The 19,970-nt window shown below is 46.0% G+C and overlaps 2 protein-coding genes across 2 annotated transcripts in view; one reads left to right on the top strand and one right to left on the bottom strand.

Annotated features, from left to right (window-relative positions):
• The window catches only part of LOC308321871 (beta-galactosidase-1-like protein 2), a 9,464-nt gene extending 3,531 nt beyond the window's left edge, over positions 1 to 5,933 (bottom strand). The window contains exons 1-12 of the mRNA XM_080772963.1: positions 5,909 to 5,933; positions 5,107 to 5,292; positions 4,543 to 4,611; positions 4,355 to 4,450; positions 3,768 to 3,876; positions 3,357 to 3,449; positions 2,896 to 2,977; positions 2,689 to 2,753; positions 2,121 to 2,205; positions 1,366 to 1,503; positions 839 to 919; positions 437 to 641 (exon numbers count right to left, since the gene is read on the bottom strand). Of these exons, the coding sequence (XP_080629089.1) occupies positions 437 to 641; positions 839 to 919; positions 1,366 to 1,503; positions 2,121 to 2,205; positions 2,689 to 2,753; positions 2,896 to 2,977; positions 3,357 to 3,449; positions 3,768 to 3,876; positions 4,355 to 4,450; positions 4,543 to 4,611; positions 5,107 to 5,270 (1,187 nt within the window). The 5' untranslated portion in view covers positions 5,271 to 5,292; positions 5,909 to 5,933. The remainder of the gene's footprint in view (positions 1 to 436; positions 642 to 838; positions 920 to 1,365; positions 1,504 to 2,120; positions 2,206 to 2,688; positions 2,754 to 2,895; positions 2,978 to 3,356; positions 3,450 to 3,767; positions 3,877 to 4,354; positions 4,451 to 4,542; positions 4,612 to 5,106; positions 5,293 to 5,908) is intronic.
• Positions 5,934 to 6,683: 750 nt separating this feature from the next.
• LOC308321870 (beta-galactosidase-1-like protein 2) overlaps positions 6,684 to 19,970 on the top strand; it is a 33,044-nt gene continuing 19,757 nt past the window's right edge. Inside the window, exons 1-7 of the mRNA XM_080772962.1 lie at positions 6,684 to 6,799; positions 7,936 to 8,121; positions 8,857 to 8,925; positions 9,229 to 9,324; positions 10,253 to 10,361; positions 18,492 to 18,584; positions 19,025 to 19,106. Coding sequence (XP_080629088.1) covers positions 6,711 to 6,799; positions 7,936 to 8,121; positions 8,857 to 8,925; positions 9,229 to 9,324; positions 10,253 to 10,361; positions 18,492 to 18,584; positions 19,025 to 19,106 — 724 coding nt within the window. The 5' untranslated portion in view covers positions 6,684 to 6,710. The remainder of the gene's footprint in view (positions 6,800 to 7,935; positions 8,122 to 8,856; positions 8,926 to 9,228; positions 9,325 to 10,252; positions 10,362 to 18,491; positions 18,585 to 19,024; positions 19,107 to 19,970) is intronic.

Below are 19,970 nucleotides of genomic sequence, written 5' to 3'. Positions count from 1 at the left end.
TGATCATGTACAGTATATATCTGATGAGGTTTGATACGTCTGTTCTGGTCCCATGTGGCTGTGGCCCTCCTGCACCCTTAACTTGTGTAATGTAACGTTTGAATGCATTTTATGCTCATCATTCTGTTGTTCTCATTGTTTTATGTCTAAAATATAAAATGCGTAAAACATGTTTATGAACTGTGTGTCAGGGGATAAACAGATATGTATATAATGTGGCATCACCAGGCTTTCCAATCCGCTCTACCTGTGGGAAGCCTTGCCATTCCATTACACTTTTAACCCAAGTGCCATCTGATCTAAAGACCACCTATTCCAAAAATCTGGTAAGTTCCACACTATATGCACCATTACAGACAATTTCCGTATTCCCTGATTGTCTCTAGACATGGATCTGGCAGAGCGAATTGATCCCAGTCTATATGCAGCCACCAACGAGGCAATCTGTATTTGACTGTGCATGACTGTCTGGCTGTCGCCAGCCTTGGAAACCCAGACGTTTTTATTTCCAGGAAGAAATAGGCTGTTGCTGACCTTGTCAGTGAAGTGCAGGCTGTCCCACAGTGACAGGTGTTGCAGAACGACAACAGGCTGGTAGGCTCTCCTTTCCTGGACGGAAGGAAGCTCAGGGAGAGGCTCAACTAGAAACACAAGCATGCAAAAGCTTAGTGAGTAATGAGTTGATATGATTGACAGACAGACAGACAGACAGACAGACAGACAGACAGACAGACAGACAGACAGACAGACAGACAGACAGACAGACAGACAGACAGACAGACAGACAGACAGACAGACAGACAGACAGACAGACAGACAGGCAGACAGAGGCCTTTACTGTGATATTGGCTGAATAAATTCCTCAAGAGCTGATATTTTGGAGTGTAGTCACCAGCCTCTGATAATGGAGCGTCATAATCTGAAACACACAAAACATCAAAAATATTGTTAAATGGTGCATTAATATAGCGCTTTTATCCAAAGCACTTTACATATAGTGCATTACATTCACACACCAATGGCAGGAGCACCAATGGAGGAAACCATGCAAGGCACCAACCTGCACATCAGGAGCAATTTAGGGGTTCAGTGTCTTGCTCAAGGACACTTCGACAATCAACACTAACTCAAACTCTGGGGGAGCCCGGGATCGAACTGGGAACCTCACGGAATTCCCATCCAGTCGTTCTACCGACCACACTACCCCTGAGCCAGTGCTGTGTTCATTAAAATATTTAATAGCGGTAATCATGATGACATTGAACATGTGTGAATAATCATACAAATGTACCCAAACAAAACAATAACACAACACAACATAACATAACAATAAAACTATTGTAGGGATACCTATACAGTACCTACCATAACTGCTGACCTGAGGTTTGTAGGTGCCGACGTCCATTGCACCATTCATAAAGCCAAAGCTTGTTCCACCATGGAACATGTAGAGATTAATGGAGACGCCTCTCTCTAGGATCTCTGTAACAACAGCTAACATGTCTGTCAGACAGAGGCAGATATGCAAGCCCTGATTTAGTAAACAAAATAATTCACAAGAGAGAATGCTATACCTTGAGATAATGGCAATGGTGTACTGTGGTTGTAGGCATAAGGCAGAAGTAAGAGTTCTATAGATCAGAATACCAATACCAATTGCTCACAGTTTAGCATGTGTAGTATTGTGATTAGATACCATACCACAAAAACTACAAGTAGCAGGGGTCATAAATGAAAAACAAAACAGGGCTGTGTAAGAAAATTAAATTAGGTTACTCTTCCCTCCCTGAACATCCTCAAAGTGTCTCTTCAGAAAGGCACTTTTTTGTCTTAAACCTCCTGCAGCTCCAGTGTATCTACACAAGAGTGTCCGACACTTTGTCCAAGGTGCCAATTGAACGAAACAGGGCCATTTTGAAAAAGACAATGCGTGCTCAGCAAACACTTTCCCTACATAATTGCCCAGACATTGTGTAAGAAGTACTCCTGCTGGCCTTTCTGTGCATTCTCATTCTGCGTCTCCCTCTCCGTTTTCCTGGTAATCTGTCTCAATAAAGGAGGAAAGAAAAACAGCTAAGGGAATGGGCAGTCTGCTCTGCATGGGTACACAATACACATACCCTCTGCATGGAAAACATGGTGGTGTTCTCCCCAAACGTCAAACCAGCCAGACCAATACTCCATCACCATGAGCGGTTTCTCGGGCTACATGAAACATGAGGCGGGAAAAAGTGAAGATACATTTAGAATGAGAGACTGGTAACTAGATAAAGTGCCCCTCAGGGCACAGGTCTCCACCAGGCCAGGTCAGGTTGTGGCCTCCTGGTGGCGCTATAATAGGCCAATGTGAAAAGGGTGCCATTTGTTCTTACACCATTGATGGCAATTGGATGATTTGAGGCATTTTGTTCCAAAAATGTGTTTCGCAAAAATCCACCTGTTGGTGGCACTATAACAGGCCGATGTGAAATGGGTGGGAAATATTCCTCAGCCTAGTAGGAAAGTCTGTGAAAGATTTCACAAATTGCACGCTGCGTTCATCAAAATTGTACTTAAGTGCAGTACTTAAGTAAAAGTACTTAGTTACTTTCCACCACTGCAAAATGGTAACTAGTAGCAACAGTAATGGGCGCAAAGGTTAGACAGCCACTATGTAACCATGTAATAGACCCGTCACCCTACACTTACCTGCATATCAGCTAGGTATGGTATGGCTCCAAAGGACAGTCGCTGAAGGTTTATTGTTTTTAGAACTAAAATGAAGAAAATTTAATTAAGGGACAAACTAGAAGCATACTACTATACATACTATACATGCAGTATGAATCAGGAACATTTAGTTTCAAAGCTTCAGCAGATATCAATAGTTTTCAAAACTCATCAGGTTTTCAATACCTCCCTCCGCTCCACCACATCTCAAACCCTCCCAGTTGTCAGAAGTCAGCAGAAGCTCATTGATCGCTCTGGACTGTAGGCACTGCAGGCAAATTAAAAGCATGTGCGGGGAGAAAGAGAGAGAGAGAGGGGGGAGGGAGAGAGGATCAATGAGGATTTTACTTTATTAATAAACACAAATATTCTACATATTATAATGCAGTTGCAATATCACTGCAATGTTTCTAACAGGTATGTGCAACAATATACTGTAAATTAAATGCATCATCTCATCACATCATACTCATGCATCAATACGGTTCTGCTCTTTTCATTTATTTATTGTCCTTATGTGTATATTCATCTTCAAATTCTGAATCTCACGGAAAATACACTCTTCAAAATACATGCATTATACCATAGGAACTGGAGAGTCTGGAGTGTTATGTCAGATTGTCAGGGAGTGAAGTAAATAATCTTACATCTTTTATAAAATCCATGTATTTCTCATCTTTGGCAAATGAGCCATACTCATTCTCCACTTGAACTGCAATGATGGGTCCACCTTCCTCAAACTAGAAAAACATAAGAACATTATGCAGCTAGTCAGTAGACAGAGACAGACAGACAGACAGGCAGGCAGGCAGGCAGGCAGGCAGGCAGGCAGGCAGGCAGGCAGGCAGGCAGGCAGGCAGGCAGGCAGGCAGACAGACAGACAGACAGACAGACAGACAGACAGACAGACAGACAGACAGACAGACAGACAGACAGACAGACAGACAGACAGACAGACAGACAGACAGACAGACAGACAGACAGACAGGATGTATGGATACATAGATACATAGAGTAGTAGCGCTTCATTACATTCCTGGATGACTATTTCAACTTACCATCAGAGGTCTTATAAGTGGGATGAGCTTGTCAAAATAGGAATTAACAGCAGTTACAAATCCAGGGTAAGTTGTCCTCAACTGCATGTTTTCATCTTGTAATAACCAACTGCAAAACAGAATAACAAAGAACATAATTAATAGTTAAATAAAACAATATAGTTATGTTGGCTATATCCGTAGATTCTAATGTTTCTCACAGTTAAATTACTCAGGATTTATTTTGCACTGGATAACGCTAATTAAAACTATAGATTGTGAATATCCTTCTTTGATTGTTGTATTCCCAAGGAAAGTCAAGGAAAGAGTAGATCTCATGTCAACACATATTTTACCTATAGAGCAGTCGTTTTCAAACCCTTTCATGTCAAGGACTCCCACATTAATATGCATTTGGCTGCAGGCTCCATCTGAAAATATTGTGTGACCTGACCCCCATACAAGATTTGTGTTGCTAAGATGTTTTTAAAAACATTAAAATCTCTTCAAAACATAATTTTGCTGCATGGGGACTCCATGGAACCCCCTCAAGGACCCGTGGGGATCCATGCACCTCTTTGAGAACCAATGATGACCTAAGAGTATACCTGGGCAGCCCACCTAAGTCCCACTCAGCACAGATGTACGGTCCAGGACGCAGAATGACCCACAGACCCAAATCTGCTGCTAGACAGATAAAGGCCCTGAAAGAAGAGACAATACAATAGATACAAATAAAAAAAACACAGCATTCTGTGGTATTTAAGAATTGTACAGTGTGAGAATATAGCCTTACTTTAGGTCCAACTGATCCTGAAAATTGAATACCCCTTTCTCAGGCTCATGCAGGTTCCATGGCACATATCTGAAAAAGGATCAAAAAGGCCTAACAGCATGCACATCAATACTAAAACACAGATGCTGCACTGAGGCCACACATGAAAAAATAACATTAAATTCAAAGTTTGAATCCAGGTGGTTATACAGACTCTACATAATTTTTTGAGGGTTTGAATTTCACACCCTCATCTCCCACAAGAGAAACCAGACATGCTCTCACCTGTTGGCAATTAAATGGAGGCTTCTGTTCCTCAGGCAGGGCTACTCTGCTTGCTACTGTATGTTGCTTTTGAACTTTGGTACTTTGTGATGAATGAGAAGCTTCGCTATAGTTTCATAAAGCAATCAATAATCCAATGTTTAAAAAATGCTGGTTTGAAATACATAAATAGATACTTTGCATCAGAGCTACGAGTGTGCAGCTGCTCTCTCTGTCTTCCTATGTGTATTCATGGCCACCAAAAACAACAATTGTTAGTCTGTTATTCTAGGTACAGTCGGAGTGCAGTAGGGTCCCTACGTTGTGAGAGTATTGAGGCCACAGGCTTTCATCTTCAGCAGCCGGTCCTCCCAGTAGGCTCTGGGGACACGGAAGTAGTGGATGGAGCCTCCCAGAATGCGGAAAGGTTCACCTTCCAGGGTGAACTGTGAGGAGTTGGCCCTCAGACCCTCCATGTGGCTCATTCTCCTCACTTCACAGGGATGTCTGGAAGGGAACAAAAATATGTTTACATCTTTGTGTTTGAACTATTAGTTCTTAATAGCCAATAGTTTCTAAGGTACGTAGGCTATAGTGAACACACAACATTTCAGCCCATCTGTCCGGGTTTGTGTGAATACAAACATTGGCTGATGATTGGCTGATCAGATCACCCCATAGCGATGATTTGATTGGCTGAGCAAAATGTATATTGAAGATAAAAGTGAAGATGCCAAAAGTGATTTGTTATGATTTGATTGGCTGAGCACGGAATGTGATGTATGATGATGATTGTGAATGGCCTGAATGAGATGATGTTTGATGATGAGAGCGGAGAGCGCCCCTCACTTCACACGAGTGTGATTTTCTGTACATGTCATAACTCATGACAAAACTTTGTGATTTTGTGTAGATAGAATGATGCAGTACAGAGACAACTTATGTCCAATTATTTACTGAGTCTAGAGCTAGGTTACTATATCAGTGTTGGTTACAACCTGTAGCCATGGAAGTATAAAGAACAGTTATGTTAGTGCAAGGCCGCACTGGAGCTGTTGTGTACTAAGCCTATACAGACTTTCAGAAAATTAACAATACAAATATACAATTAAAGACAACCTACCAAATGTTAGCACGTAGGATGTCCCAAACCACGGCCACAGAAAACCAACAGCATCTACACGGCGTCGGCTACTGTCAATCAATACTGTATCTTGGGTGGAGTTGGGGAACATTTGACCAGATGACCGGTGCTGCATGGCCTGCTGGGAGGCCTAGAATAGCCTACCGTGGATAAAGGAAACTATTGTTGATTTGGAACGACACGTTCAACATAAAGGCACCCTCTGTGACGTGTGTGTGTGTGTGTGTGTGTGTGTGTGTGTGTGTGTGTGTGCGTGTGCGTGTGCGTGTGAGAGTCAGAGGGTATGGAGGGGGGAGCGACACCCTCTGTGACGGTGTGTGTGTGTGTGTGTGTGTGTGTGTGCGTGTGCGTGTGAGAGAGAGAGAGAGGGGGGGTGGGGGGAGAGAGAGAGGTGGGGAGTTAAGGGGGGGGAGAGAGAGAGAGAGAGAGAGAGAGAGAGAGAGAGAGAGAGAGAGAGAGAGAGATAGTCATTTGCTGCCACCTGTGGGATATTGATATAATTACACCCTTCACTTTCAGCTGTAGCACACACCGAGTCCGTGCATTTGACATAAGAAGTCATTGCTGTGGTAAGCAAGCGTGCTGACGACCAGGACTTACTTATATAATAAGACTGACTTAATGTCTATATAATATTAACTTTATCTTTAGTAATTACTATTATATTATATTTATATGACTATTATTATATACTACAGCTACATTACATACTATAATTACTTAGTTGCTGCAGCTGCTGCGGTCCTGACGTCACAACAACTTCAACTCAGGAAGCTCATCGATGGTTGTTCGCTTGTCTCTAAAGCAACGATATGCCATTATACTATGTTTTACCATCGCTGCCGGGATCATCGTGTATGAATTGACAAGGTAAGACAAACACTTGCAGCATTGCAAGGTTCACTTCTTAAGGGAATACAAAGTTCGACAGATGTAAACAACGCGTGTCAAACTCAAGCCCACCACAACACAAGAACACATGCACTCACTGCCATGGGCTGTAGCCATGCCTCAAGTTGTGGGAAAAGGACATAATTATCAGGTCATATCAGGACAGGACACTGACTGAACCTCCTCTTGACTTGACCCCATTGACATGGACATTGGACACGTCGACGAGACACGCGTGTCGTCTCGTTACTGTAACATAAGAGTGTGTTTGTACTGACAGTCCATTCTTCATTTAGCCTACGCTACGGTAAATATCGCCTTTCAATTGTTATTTTTTTAAACTACCCGTCATAATTTCACCCCCTCCCTATCTAAGTATTGGACAGTATTAAGATGTTAATATTGATTTTTTGTATTCATCTCTAGAGCCCCTGGACCCTCTTGTAAACAAGTGTAATGCTTTGTTGGGTCGTCCACTCACAGTTAACAGTCTTTGTATTGAGTTGTGCTTGAATTGTACTGTAATTCTGCAAACTGTTAATACATATTTAAATCAATCAATCAATCAATCAATCAATCAATCAATGTGTTTTTTTGACAGCAGAAACTGCCTGTCATAATTTCACCCCCTCCCTATGTAATTATTGGACAGTATTAGGAAGTTGATATTCATTTTGTATTCGTCCTCAGGGCCCCAAATCACACCGTAGGCCTATAATGCAGAAACTGCCTGTCAGTGTCATATTTTCACCCCCCTCCCTATCTAAGTATTCAACAGTAACTAATAATATGTTGATATTGATTTTGTATTAATCTTTAGGGCCTTAAGTGTCTGTTTCAAACACACTGTTTTTTGTCATAATCCCCCTAATCTAATTATTGGACAGTCTTCATATAGGCCTACAGGAGTTCATTTTGGGATTTTTCTCTATCACTAAACACAGGTGAAATTCACTAAACACCCAAACACCTGGGGTGTCTGTACATCTATCTATCTATCTATCTATCTATCTATCTATCTATCTATCTATCTATCTATCTATCTATCTATCTATCTATCTATCTATCTATCTATCTATCTATAATTCAATGTTAATAGATTTCCCCCCCTCTAGACATCCTCCTGAAGTGAGGAGAATGAGCCACATGGAGGGTCTGAGGGCCAACTCCTCCCAGTTCACCCTGGAAGGTGAACCTTTCCGCATTCTGGGAGGCTCCATCCACTACTTCCGTGTCCCCAGAGCCTACTGGGAGGACCGGCTGCTGAAGATGAAAGCCTGTGGCCTCAATACTCTCACAACGTAGGGACCCTACTGTACCGTTCGGCTGGTGACTGCACGTGTTTTCCATTTAATTAACTTAGACTGTGGTGGATTCAGTATTTAGATATTTGATATTCATTGTAGCTGCCCCGCCCCCTTCCTATACAAAAACCATTGTAACTTAGGATAGATTCATCAAAGACACCCGTCCTTCAGGTGATTGATGGTGACCTTGGGGATCTTTTTATGGATCCTTATTCTTCTTATTTTCCCCCCAAAAATATAAAAAAATAAATGAAAAAAGGGAATTGGAAAAAAAAAACCCACAGGCAACTCACGTATTAGATAGAAGGACAATATCAGTCACCTGAAGGACGAGTGTTTTTGATGAATGTACCGTGGTTCAAATGGAGTTCAAAGTTACAATGGGTTTGTATAGGAAGGTGGCGGGGCAGCTAAAATTAATATCCAAATATTTAGTCAAGCAAATTAAAAACGGTCAGGGGTGTTCACATAAGCCTGAGTAGACAATAAAATGACAGAATTATTTTGAAAGTGAAAAATATATCCCTTTATCTTCTCCCATTTCTACCCACTGACCACAAGGTCTGTCTATTCAAGTTTGTCAGAATGAAATATGGTCTACTTTATATGTTCATAATATAATTAGATTTAAAATGCAGGAAGAACAAATCACATGTTTAAGAAGTATGTACAAAAGGGCCGCTAGGCCATCCATCATTAAGTGTCACTTTTTTTTCTCCCCCCCCCCAGATATGTGCCATGGAACCTACATGAGCCTGAGAAAGGGGTGTTTAACTTCCAGGGACAACTGGATTTAGAGTAAGAAATAATGGCACGATGAGGCTTGTAGTTTTACATCTAAATACAGTAGGTGGCACTGCTGCGTTTTCCACATGGCTGGTGTTTTGGTTTATTCCCTTTGAAATGATTTTACACTGTCAGTGTTTCTTACAGTAAATCTATCGTATTGATTAAACAAAACTAACAGAACTGCTGGTTATTAAAAATGGATGTCAATTCACATTCAGTGTATTGTAAAGTTTCCTCAGTACCTGAAAGACAAAACAGAATTGTTAACGACTGTATTGAGTGTTACTTGACTGCAACATGTCCCTCTCTTAGAGCCTACCTCGGCATAGCAGCAAAGCTGGGTCTTTGGGTTCTTCTGCGTCCTGGACCTTACATCTGCGCTGAATGGGATTTGGGGGGACTGCCAAGGTAAAAAGAACCCCTGTAAATGTTGCGGCCAAGGGCGACCTCTACTAATCTCGCACTGGGCGCCGAAAGGCATCGAACTGGCCCTGGCGGTCGCTGATACTAGCACCATGAATTGCGCTCCACTTACACCCGCTTGCTATAGGGCATAACAGTGGGTGTAGATCTCTGGCACCACTGAAAGGTCTGCCATTCATTTAATCAATTAGTTTAAGCCCAGAAAAAAACCCCAAAAACAGCATATTTATTAAATGTAGTAAATCATATAATTAAATTAAATATTCATATAATCTGTTTCACAGAATCAAAGGCTTAAAATAATTTATATAATTATTTTTGTAAATCTCCACTGAAAAATAAAATAAAAATAGCAGATCTTTCAGTGGTGCCAGATAACCACGGCCACTGCTATGCCCTATTGAGCACCGAAGTCTGACATAATTGACGCTTCCTACCTGGGTCACGCAGAATGACACACCTTCCAGCCAATCACAGCGTGCGATATCAGAGGGCGCCTTCCGTCCACACATTTCTCCTCAAATGTTGTCATCAAAGTTTAAGGACAATCTCAGGAATTATTAGTTAAGATTGGGACCAAAGGACTCCTTTTTCCCTCTACAGCAAATTGAATAGAAAGGAGATATTCTTGAATGCTGATATTTTTGGAGAGGTTTTTGCTTCAGGGCAAGAGCGGTTAACATTGATCATGTCTGATAATGATCAAAAAGTTGTATTTGTTGGTGCAGAAAGAGCAACTGGAGGGCCTCACATCTGATGATAGTTATGCTTTATCAATGTAATGATCGCTGATAGCAACCAAGCTAATGAGTTTTACGGTTCACTGACTGTGCAGCACATTGAAGAAGTCCATGTTCATCAACAGTGTATAACTGTATATTCATTTGAACACGTGTCTGTGATGTATTCTCAGCTGGTTGCTGCGGGACGAGAACATGCGTTTGAGAACAACATATCCTGGTTTTACAGAGGCAGTCAATTCCTTCTTTGATCAGCTCATCACTAGAGTCGTTCCATATCAGGTAGTTTCTGTGTGCATGCAATTGGTCCAAAGAAGGATGCATTTTCATTTACTGGTGTTGATTGAATGGTACCGAATGGGTTAGATTCAATTTACAGTTCACCTCAGGGGAAAGGCTCAGACTCAGACAGTCTTTAAGGGTTCAGGCGTGTGCTGGGTGCAGATTCAAAGATAACGTTTAAGAAGAGAATAAAATCCGCACTTTCAGTAGTAGTAAGTCTTGTTTAATAATGATGAAGATCCGCAGCAGCAGTCAAACCAGACAAACACGTTTTGGTGCACAGGCCTTCGGTCAGTGTTAGAATTGTGAGTGTCAGAATTCTGACACTAGTGAAGGCCTGCACGCCGAAACACGTTTGTCCAGTTTGACTGCTGCTGCTGTGCGGATCTTCATCATTATTAAACAAGACTCTTACTACTACTGAGACTGCTCTCTGCTGATTGTATTCTCTTCTTAGATTCAATTTATTGATGACACGTTGGCGTACAGCCAGCGTTAAAGATCCTATTACAGGGATATTTCATATACACAGATTTACAAATAAAATATAATATGTACATAATAAGTACTGATTTAACCGATTTTTCATGAAATCCCTTACTGCCAAAGACTGATTTAACTGATTTTTTAAAGGGGCATTCATTGATAACATTATAATAATCATGACTTACCAGTACAAATCTTACAACTCTCGTTCTAAAAAAATAGAATCTATGGTGGCAGGAGCTGAACTATCGCTACTGGCATCTAGCGGTGGGTGAGTTAAGTCCCTTCCTGGTTTAGTGCAAGGAAGCTGGTGCGGGCAAGGAGAGACCGACCCGACAGACAGTACATACAGTAGTAACGGTACATACATTAAGATTAATTTCATTAGTGTAGATTTACATTCCCGATGTGACATCATCAAAATATTAGCTAATTAGATAGGCCTATTATGTCCTGTTTTGGATGTCACAGCCACTGTAACCTTTCATTTGTATCGTGATGAGAGTACAGGTCAAATTATTTCCAAAGTAACCATCCCTTGTTTCGGTCTGCTGCTGCCTACCGTATGATATGTTGAGAGCATGAGTTGTAGTTCTCAAGTTGGCATTTCCCCTCCAAAGCCAAGGTACATTTTCACTGCTCTTTTGGTAAATGTGAGTTGTCTGCAATTGGAGGTGTAATATTCGATTGCAATCTCTTTGCAAACTGGCTTAATTTATTGGGTAATATTGCAGGCAGATTTGTGCTAATACATCATTTTACTGCAGCTATCAGGCCAGGCATAGTGAAACAGGTGGTGTGATGACCATTTCGATTGTAATCATATTTCATCTCTGCATCTGTTTGAATCTTATTATCATCACCTCTCCAACACTATACAATAAGATGTAGAAGTGAGCATTTGCTTTGCATTTGAGAGACAGTGAGTGCATTCTCCGGCACCGGCAGCAGCCACGGCACTGCCGCACACCTCCCGGCACGTGCCGCACACCTCCCGGCACGTGCCGGCACCTTCCGGCACCTTCCGGCACGTGCCGGCACATGCCGGCACATGCCGACACATGCCGGCACCCCTGCCGCCCTGCCACTGTCTTTGGGGGTCTCAAGGTTCGGGGACCCCCAGGGACCCCCCGAGACCCCCCAAGGACCCCCGTCTTTGGGGGTCTCAAGGTTCGGGGACCCACAGGGACCCCCCCGCCACCCACCGGCACGTGCCGGCACCTCCCGGCACGTGCCGGCACTTCCCGGCACGTGCCGGCACCTTCCGGCACGTGCCGGCACCTTCCGGCACGTGCCGGCACCTTCCGGCACGTGCCGGCACTTCTCCGGCACGTGCGGGCACGTGCCGGCACCTCCCGGCACATGCCGGCACTTCCCGGCACGTGCCGGCACCCCTGCCCGGCACATGCCGGCACCCCTGCCGCCCTGCCACTGTCTTTGGGGGTCTCAAGGTTCGGGGACCCCAGGGACCCCCCGAGACCCCCCAAGGACCCCCGTCTTTGGGGGTCTCAAGGTTCGGGGACCCCCAGGGACCCCCCCGAGACCCCCAAAAGGTAACTCTGTTATTTCTCAACCGTTTTGGACGGGGGTGGGCTCGTTGTGATTGTGTAGCCCCCCTGGGGCTTTTGGGGGGTCTCAAGGTTCGGGGACCCACAGGGACCCCCCCGCCACCCACCGGCATGTGCCGGCACCTTCCGGCACTTCCCGGCACGTGCCGGCACGTGCCGGCACTTCCCGGCACGTGCCGGCACCTTCCGGCACGTGCCGGCACCTTCCGCCACCCACCGGCACCTTCCGGCACGTGCCGGCACCTTCCGGCACGTGCCGGCACTTCCCGGCACGTGCCGGCACCTCCCGGCACGTGCCGGCACCTTCCGGCACGTGCCGGCACCTTCCGGCACGTGCCGGCACGTGCCGGCACTTCTCCGGCACGTGCCGGCACGTGCCGGCACCTCCCGGCACATGCCGGCACTTCCCGGCACGTGCCGGCACCCCTGCCCGGCACATGCCGGCACCCCTGCCGCCCTGCCACTGTCTTTGGGGGTCTCAAGGTTCGGGGACCCCAGGGACCCCCCGAGACCCCCAAATTGTAACTCTGTTATTTCTCTACCGTTTTGGATGGGGGTGGTCTCATTTGAATCGTGTCACATCCCCGGGGGAGTCTTTGGGGGTCCCAAGGTTGGGGGGCCCCCAGGGACCCCCAGGGAACCCCAAATTGTAACTCTGTCATTTCTCTACCGTTTTGGATGGGGGTGGTCTCATTTGAATCGTGTCGCGTCCCCGGGGGAGTCTTTGGGGGTCCCAAGGTTGGGGGGCCCCCAGGGACCCCCAGGGAACCCCAAATTGTAACTGTCATTTCTCTACCGTTTTGGATGGGGGTGGTCTCATTTGAATCGTGTCGCGTCCCCGGGGGAGTCTTTGGGGGTCCCAAGGTTGGGGGCCCCCCAGGGACCCCCAGGGAACCCCAAATTGTAACTCTGTCATTTCTCTACCGTTTTGGATGGGGGTGGTCTCATTTGAATCGTGTCGCGTCCCCGGGGGAGTCTTTGGGGGTCTCAAGGTTCGGTGAATGGGAGGTACTGTTACTATGGGACTGTCACTCCCATTCACTCCCATTCAACAATTTACAATTTAGGCATTTAGCAGACGCTCTTAATCCAGAGCGATTTACATTAAGCAAGAACAAAAAGCATGGGAATACATCACATAAAAACATTTATCATGAAACATACGTAAGCTAAGACAGTAACAGTGGAATATCTATTTAATGAAACTATATGTACATATAAACTTTGTCTGCCATATTTTCTATATTATCTATTTACTATGCATTATATTATCTATTTACTACGTTTCTATATTATCTATTTACTATGCATTATATTATCTATTTACTACGTTTCTATATTATCTATTTACTATGTACACTGTCGTTATAATGACCAGCTTTAAGAGTTCAAGTTCACTTATTTGACGCCCATTTCCGTTACGTCAACATATAGGGCGTAGACTCACAGCCTCACAGAACAATCATGGCGTTTCCGCCTGTCAGACACTTTAGTGTTTGAGACGGAGCAGTCGCTTGTTAGCGTGTGGAGCGTGTCACTTAGATCTCCATATATGGAGCTGACCCATTCTGACATTCCATATGTTGATCTGACCTCATCAAACCCTATCTACTCAATATATGCTCCATATATGGCCAGACCTCACCAAACCCTGTAGACTCAAGACACTGCCCCCGCTGCCACCCTTAGATCTCCATATATGGAGCTGACCCATTCTGACATTCCATATGTTGATCTGACCTAATGAAACCCTGTCCACTCAAGACACGCGCCATATATGGCCAGTACATAATTTATTCCATATGTTGATCTGACCCCCCCATGCCAGCCCCAAATGGCTGTGCTGGAACTTATGGCCTGCAAGTGTGTACGAATACTGAAGAATTGATATGACAGTGATGATTATGATGATGTTCATTGGTTAAAGTGAGTGAAAGACAGATAATTCTTCATTTTTCCCTCTGTATGTGTATGCTTTATATATAAAAAAGTTATAAACTATAGTAGGTGTCTTTGAAGGCTGATAACTGCAACTAAGCTACCACTTGGGAATTGCTATCATGTTGAAATATTATCTAGCCACTGCTGGGCTGGGAACAACGGGGGCAGGTGCTTGCAACTATAATAACTACTGGTACTAGGTTGTGCTTGGGGCCGGGGGTTAGAGTTTGTGGCGAGTCGAGGAGCAGTACCACCCGACGAGGGGTTGTGATTCTGTCTCTGCTGTAAAGTGTACACTCTCCCGAGTCCCGACTTGCTGGAGCTGCTGCTAATCCCGTAGCGCTGCTAGTGGTAGGTTTAGCTTTAGCAACCAGAAATCTGCGCATAGTCGATTGGTTCATTTCAAATTACAAAAGAGAGCGATAGAGAGACAGAGAGAGAACTAGAACAAAGTAGAAAGTTGGAGAAAAAATTTCGGTGATAGACGGCGGAAGAAAACTGAAAACTGTAGTTGAGCAGCTGACAGGCTCTGTCTGTGTCCGACCGTGTGCTGTGTGGACCGGCGTGTATAGTTGTATACACAACAAGCAAAGTGAAGCGCCTCCCTGCACCTCCTAACCAATCAGTAACTACTTTGAATGAGGGACGTAACGGTTGGCAAATCAGGGCTGGTTAATCAAGCAGAGAGCGCTCTGACCATTTATTTCTTGAAATATCTTTGAAATTTTGGATTTTTGCATGCCATCACGTTTGGTGGGGCAGTCGCGGCATTTAGGGGGGCATTGCCCCATAGCCCTAGCCCATGCCTATATTGAGGCATGACGGACGTGAGATGCAGGTTTTCATAGTATAAACTGCGACCTACGGTTGCTATAATAATACAAATAATAAAAGTAATAATAATAATAAATAATGATTATTAGTGTGGTTGCTGTATAGGAAACCAGACTATTGTTTTTTCCAATTTTTGTCACCTAAGCCCTATAGTAACCTCTTTTCTGTAAAATTTTATTTTGAGTTAGAAAATGTGATATCCGATTCCTTGCACCAAACAGCTGCATGGTCACTGGTGAGGGGGATACAGTACGTGTCATTCCCATATCTGCTGCCTGCTTGGATGAGAGAGTGCAGGAGGGACCTTGAACTGACCTTTAGCATATGCCTAAGACTGGTCTAAAATGCTGTGATAATCTCTGGACTCTTGGAACAAGTTTTGACCTTTAACCCTGATAAAAGTAATTAAAATAAATTTGATCATCAGAATGTCTAGAACATGTTTTATTATTGTGAAAGATATCCCTAAAATGTAAATTTATTTTAATTATTATAAATGTGCCATACGGTTTGCAAATATTTTTTGTTTTTACATTTTCCTCAAAGTCCTAGTAGTAAAAGTAGTAAGGTTGAAATCTCTTTTATACAGCTTTAATGTTGACACAAACATCAGGTCATCAGGACCATGCAATGGGCCCACAGAGCGCCCCTCACTTCACACAGGTGTGATTTTACTTTTTATTTATGCATGTGCCGGTGGCAAGCGGCAGTTGCCGGGAGGTGCCGAAAGGTGCCGGCATGTGCCGGTGGGTGGTGGGGGGTCCCTGAACCTTGAGACCCCCAAAGACACCCCCCGGGGGGGCGACACAATCACAACGAGCCCACCCCCATCCAAAACAGTTGAGAAATGACAGAGTTACCATTTGGGGGTCTCGGGGGGGGGTCCCTGGGGGTCCCCGAACCTTGAGACCCCCAAAGACACCCCCGGGGACACGACACGATTCAAATGACACCACCCCCATCCAAAACGGTAGAGAAATGACAGAGTTACAATTTGGGGGTCCCTGGGGGCCCCCCAACCTTGAGACCCCCAAAGACACCCCCGGGGACGCGACACGATTCAAATGAGACCACCCCCATCCAAAACGGTAGAGAAATTACAGAGTTACAATTTGGGGGTCCCTGGGGGCCCCCCAACCTTGAAACCCCAAAAGACTCCCCCGGGGACGCTACATGATTCAAATGAGACCACTCCCATCCAAAACGGTAGAGAAATGACAGAGTTACAATTTGCGGGTCCCTGGGGGCCCCCCAACCTTGGGACCCCCAAAGACTCCCCCAAAGACTCCCCCGGGGACGCGACACGATTCAAATGAGACCACCCCCATCCAAAACGGTAGAGAAATGACAGAGTTACAATCTGGGGGTCCCTGGGGGCCCCCCAACCTTGGGACCCCCAAAGACTCCCCCGGGGACGCGACACGATTCAAATGAGACCACCCCCATCCAAAACGGTAGAGAAATGACAGAGTTACAATTTGGGGGTCCCTGGGGGCCCCCCAACCTTGGGACCTCCAAAGACTCCCCCGGGGACGCGACACGATTCAAATGAGACCACCCCCATCCAAAACGGTAGAGAAATGACAGAGTTACAATTTGGGGGTCCCTGGGGGTCCCTGGGGGCCCCCCAACCTTGGGACCCCCAAAGACTCCCCCGGGGACGCGACACGATTCAAATGAGACCACCCCCATCCAAAACGGTAGAGAAATGACAGAGTTACAATTTGGGGGTCCACCCCCGGGGACACCCCCGGGGACACGACACGATTCAAATGAGACCACCCCCATCCAAAACGGTTAAAAAATGACAGTTACCATTTGGGGGTCCCTGGCGGGTCTCGGGGGGTCCCCGAACCTTGAGACCCCCAAAGACGGTGGCGGGGCGGCAGGGGTGCCGGCATGTGCCGGACGGTGCCGGCATGTGTGCCGGAAGGTGCCGGCACGTGCCGGAAGGTGCCGGCACGTGCCGGGAAGTGCCGGCATGTGCCGGTAGGTGCCGGCACGTGCCGGAAGGTGCCGGCACGTGCCGGGAAGTGCCGGCACGTGCCGGAAGGTGCCGGCACGTGCCGGAAGGTGCCGGCACATGCCGGTGGGTGGCGGGGGGGTCCCTGTGGGTCCCCGAACCTTGAGACCCCCCAAAAGCCCCAGGGGGGCTACACAATCACAACGAGCCCACCCCCGTCCAAAACGGTTGAGAAATAACAGAGTTACCATTTGGGGGTCTCGGGGGGGTCCCTGGGGGTCCCCGAACCTTGAGACCCCAAAGACTGGGGTCCCTGGAGGGTCTCGGGGGGTCCCCGAACCTTGAGACCCCCAAAGACGGTGGCGGGGCCGCAGGGGTGCCGGCATGTGCCGGACGGTGCCGGCATGTGTGCCGGCATGTGTGCCGGAAGGTGCCGGCACGTGCCGGAAGGTGCCGGCACGTGCCGGGAAGTGCCGGCATGTGCCGGAAGGTGCCGGCACGTGCCGGAAGGTGCCGGGACGTGCCGGGAAGTGGCGGCACGTGCCGGAAGGTGCCGGCACGTGCCGGAAGGTGCCGGAAGGTGCCGGGAAGGTGCCGGCACGTGCCGGGAAGTGCCGGCACGTGCCGGAAGGTGCCGGCACATGCCGGTGGGTGGCGGGGGGGTCCCTGTGGGTCCCCGAACCTTGAGACCCCCCAAAAGCCCCAGGGGGGCTACTCAATCACAACGAGCCCACCCCCGTCCAAAACGGTTGAGAAATAACAGAGTTACCATTTGGGGGTCTCGGGGGGGTCCCTGGGGGTCCCCGAACCTTGAGACCCCCAAAGACGGGGGTCCTTGGGGGGTCTCGGGGGGTCCCTGGGGTCCCCGAACCTTGAGACCCCCAAAGACAGTGGCAGGGCGGCAGGGGTGCCGGCATGTGCCGGGCAGGGGTGCCGGCATGTGCCGGCACGTGCCGGGAAGTGCCGGCATGTGCCGGGAAGCGGAAGGTGCCGGCACGTGCCGGAAGGTGCCGGCACGTGCCGGGAGGTGTGCGGCACGTGCCGGGAGGTGTGTGGCAGTGCCGTGGCTGCTGCCGGTGCCGGAGAATGCACTCACTCTTACTGTTGCATTTTCTCCCAAGGGATACTATACAGTGCAATACAGTACACTCACTATGCTGGTCATATAACCTTTGCAGTATCTCCTTTTCTTCCCAGAGTCATACAGTACCTTATTAAATGAGCTCTGATTTCCATTTCATGAGGTCTTTAATGTTAAATTGCAATAATGTCAAAAGGTACTGAAGTCAAGCCCTAAGACATGTTCTCTATTCATTTCTCCCGCTAATTGAAATGCAGTACTCCAAGGGAGGCCCAATTATAGGCCTTCAAGTGGAGAATGAGTATGGCTCATATGCCAAAGATACAGAATATATGCCTTTCATCAAGGAGGTAAGCATCATTTTACATACGTACATTCATACATACATTGTGTGACATTCCCAACACGCACAAAGCTAGTTCTTTGCATGTTTCTGTGTTTGGCTCTATATGTACAGCACAGTATCTATCTGTATAACAGCATGTATAACAGCGATGTACTATTAGTATGTTCTGTGCTTCTCAGCAACCCAAAGCATACAAGGTTTTATTTTCCCTGCTGGGAAAATAAAAGCCTTGGTCTTCGGTGTTGGCTTAAACACAAACTCACACACACACACACACACACACACACACACACACACTCACTCACTCACTCACTCATGCATGCATGTTTGGACTGTGTTGCTTGCATCGGAATCTGCTCTTCCGAAACAGTCTAGAGTCTAGACAGCAATTGCATTTGAAAATAGTATTCACCGTGTTTTGTTTTATAATATATTTTTTTCCAGGTCTTGTTGTCGAGAGGCATCACAGAGCTGCTGCTGACCTCAGACAACCAGGAAGGACTAAAACTCGGTGGAGTCAAAGGAGGTATTGTGTCAGTCAGACAGACAGACAGACAGACAGACACGCATGCATGCACGCGCCTAACAAAAAGGGTTCTTTATAGCAATGGGGTGGTTTGACTTTCACAATGGCCATAAATACCATAGTTGTTTTCGTGCTACAGCATTGATTCATTGATTGAAAATTAATTCAAAAGTAGTAAACAGCTTGAAGGCTTGTTTCCATGGTGGTCCTTTGGGGGAAGGATCCTAAGATGGGGGTCCATCAGAGTCCTAAGATGTCAAGTGTCTTCTTTATAGGATACAGATTCTTTTTTTTTTTAACAGTCCACATCAATGATTCACAATGCAATATTGTGTGTGTGTGTGTGTGTGTGTGTGTGTGTGTGTGTGTGTGTGTGTGTGTGTGTGTGTGTGTGTGTGTATATATATATATATATATATATATATATATATATATATATATATATATATATATATATATATATATATACTGTTTCCTTTATCCTGTTTGCTCAGCTTTATTTGTCTCCCCCTCGTCAGTGACGTGCAGCATAACATAAGACCGACACAGTGCATGTCGTTTTGTTATGCCGCATACTGTGTGTGTGTGTGTGTGTGTGTGTGTGTGTGTGTGTGTGTGTGTGTGTGACAGACTGACTGACTGAGTCGACTGACTGACTGACACAGAGGGACAACATGTTGTAAATGGCAGATTAGTATGTGTTTGTAATCACACATGCTTTGTAACTTGTTGCTTGCGATTGGAAGTTGATTCACTTGCGACTCAATGAACTGCAACGGGGTAATTCAGACCGCCTCAAGACACAAAGACAGCGTACTAGTCACTGTATTGTTTTTGCAATTCATAACATTGTATTTGCTTTCC

This window comes from Protomyctophum bolini, assembly GCF_963924005.1.
Source record: "Protomyctophum bolini genome assembly, chromosome: 9".
NCBI classification, from domain to species: domain Eukaryota; kingdom Metazoa; phylum Chordata; class Actinopteri; order Myctophiformes; family Myctophidae; genus Protomyctophum; species Protomyctophum bolini.
Note: the sequence above shows the minus strand (reverse complement) of the source record. Positions and strands in the feature narration are given on the sequence as shown.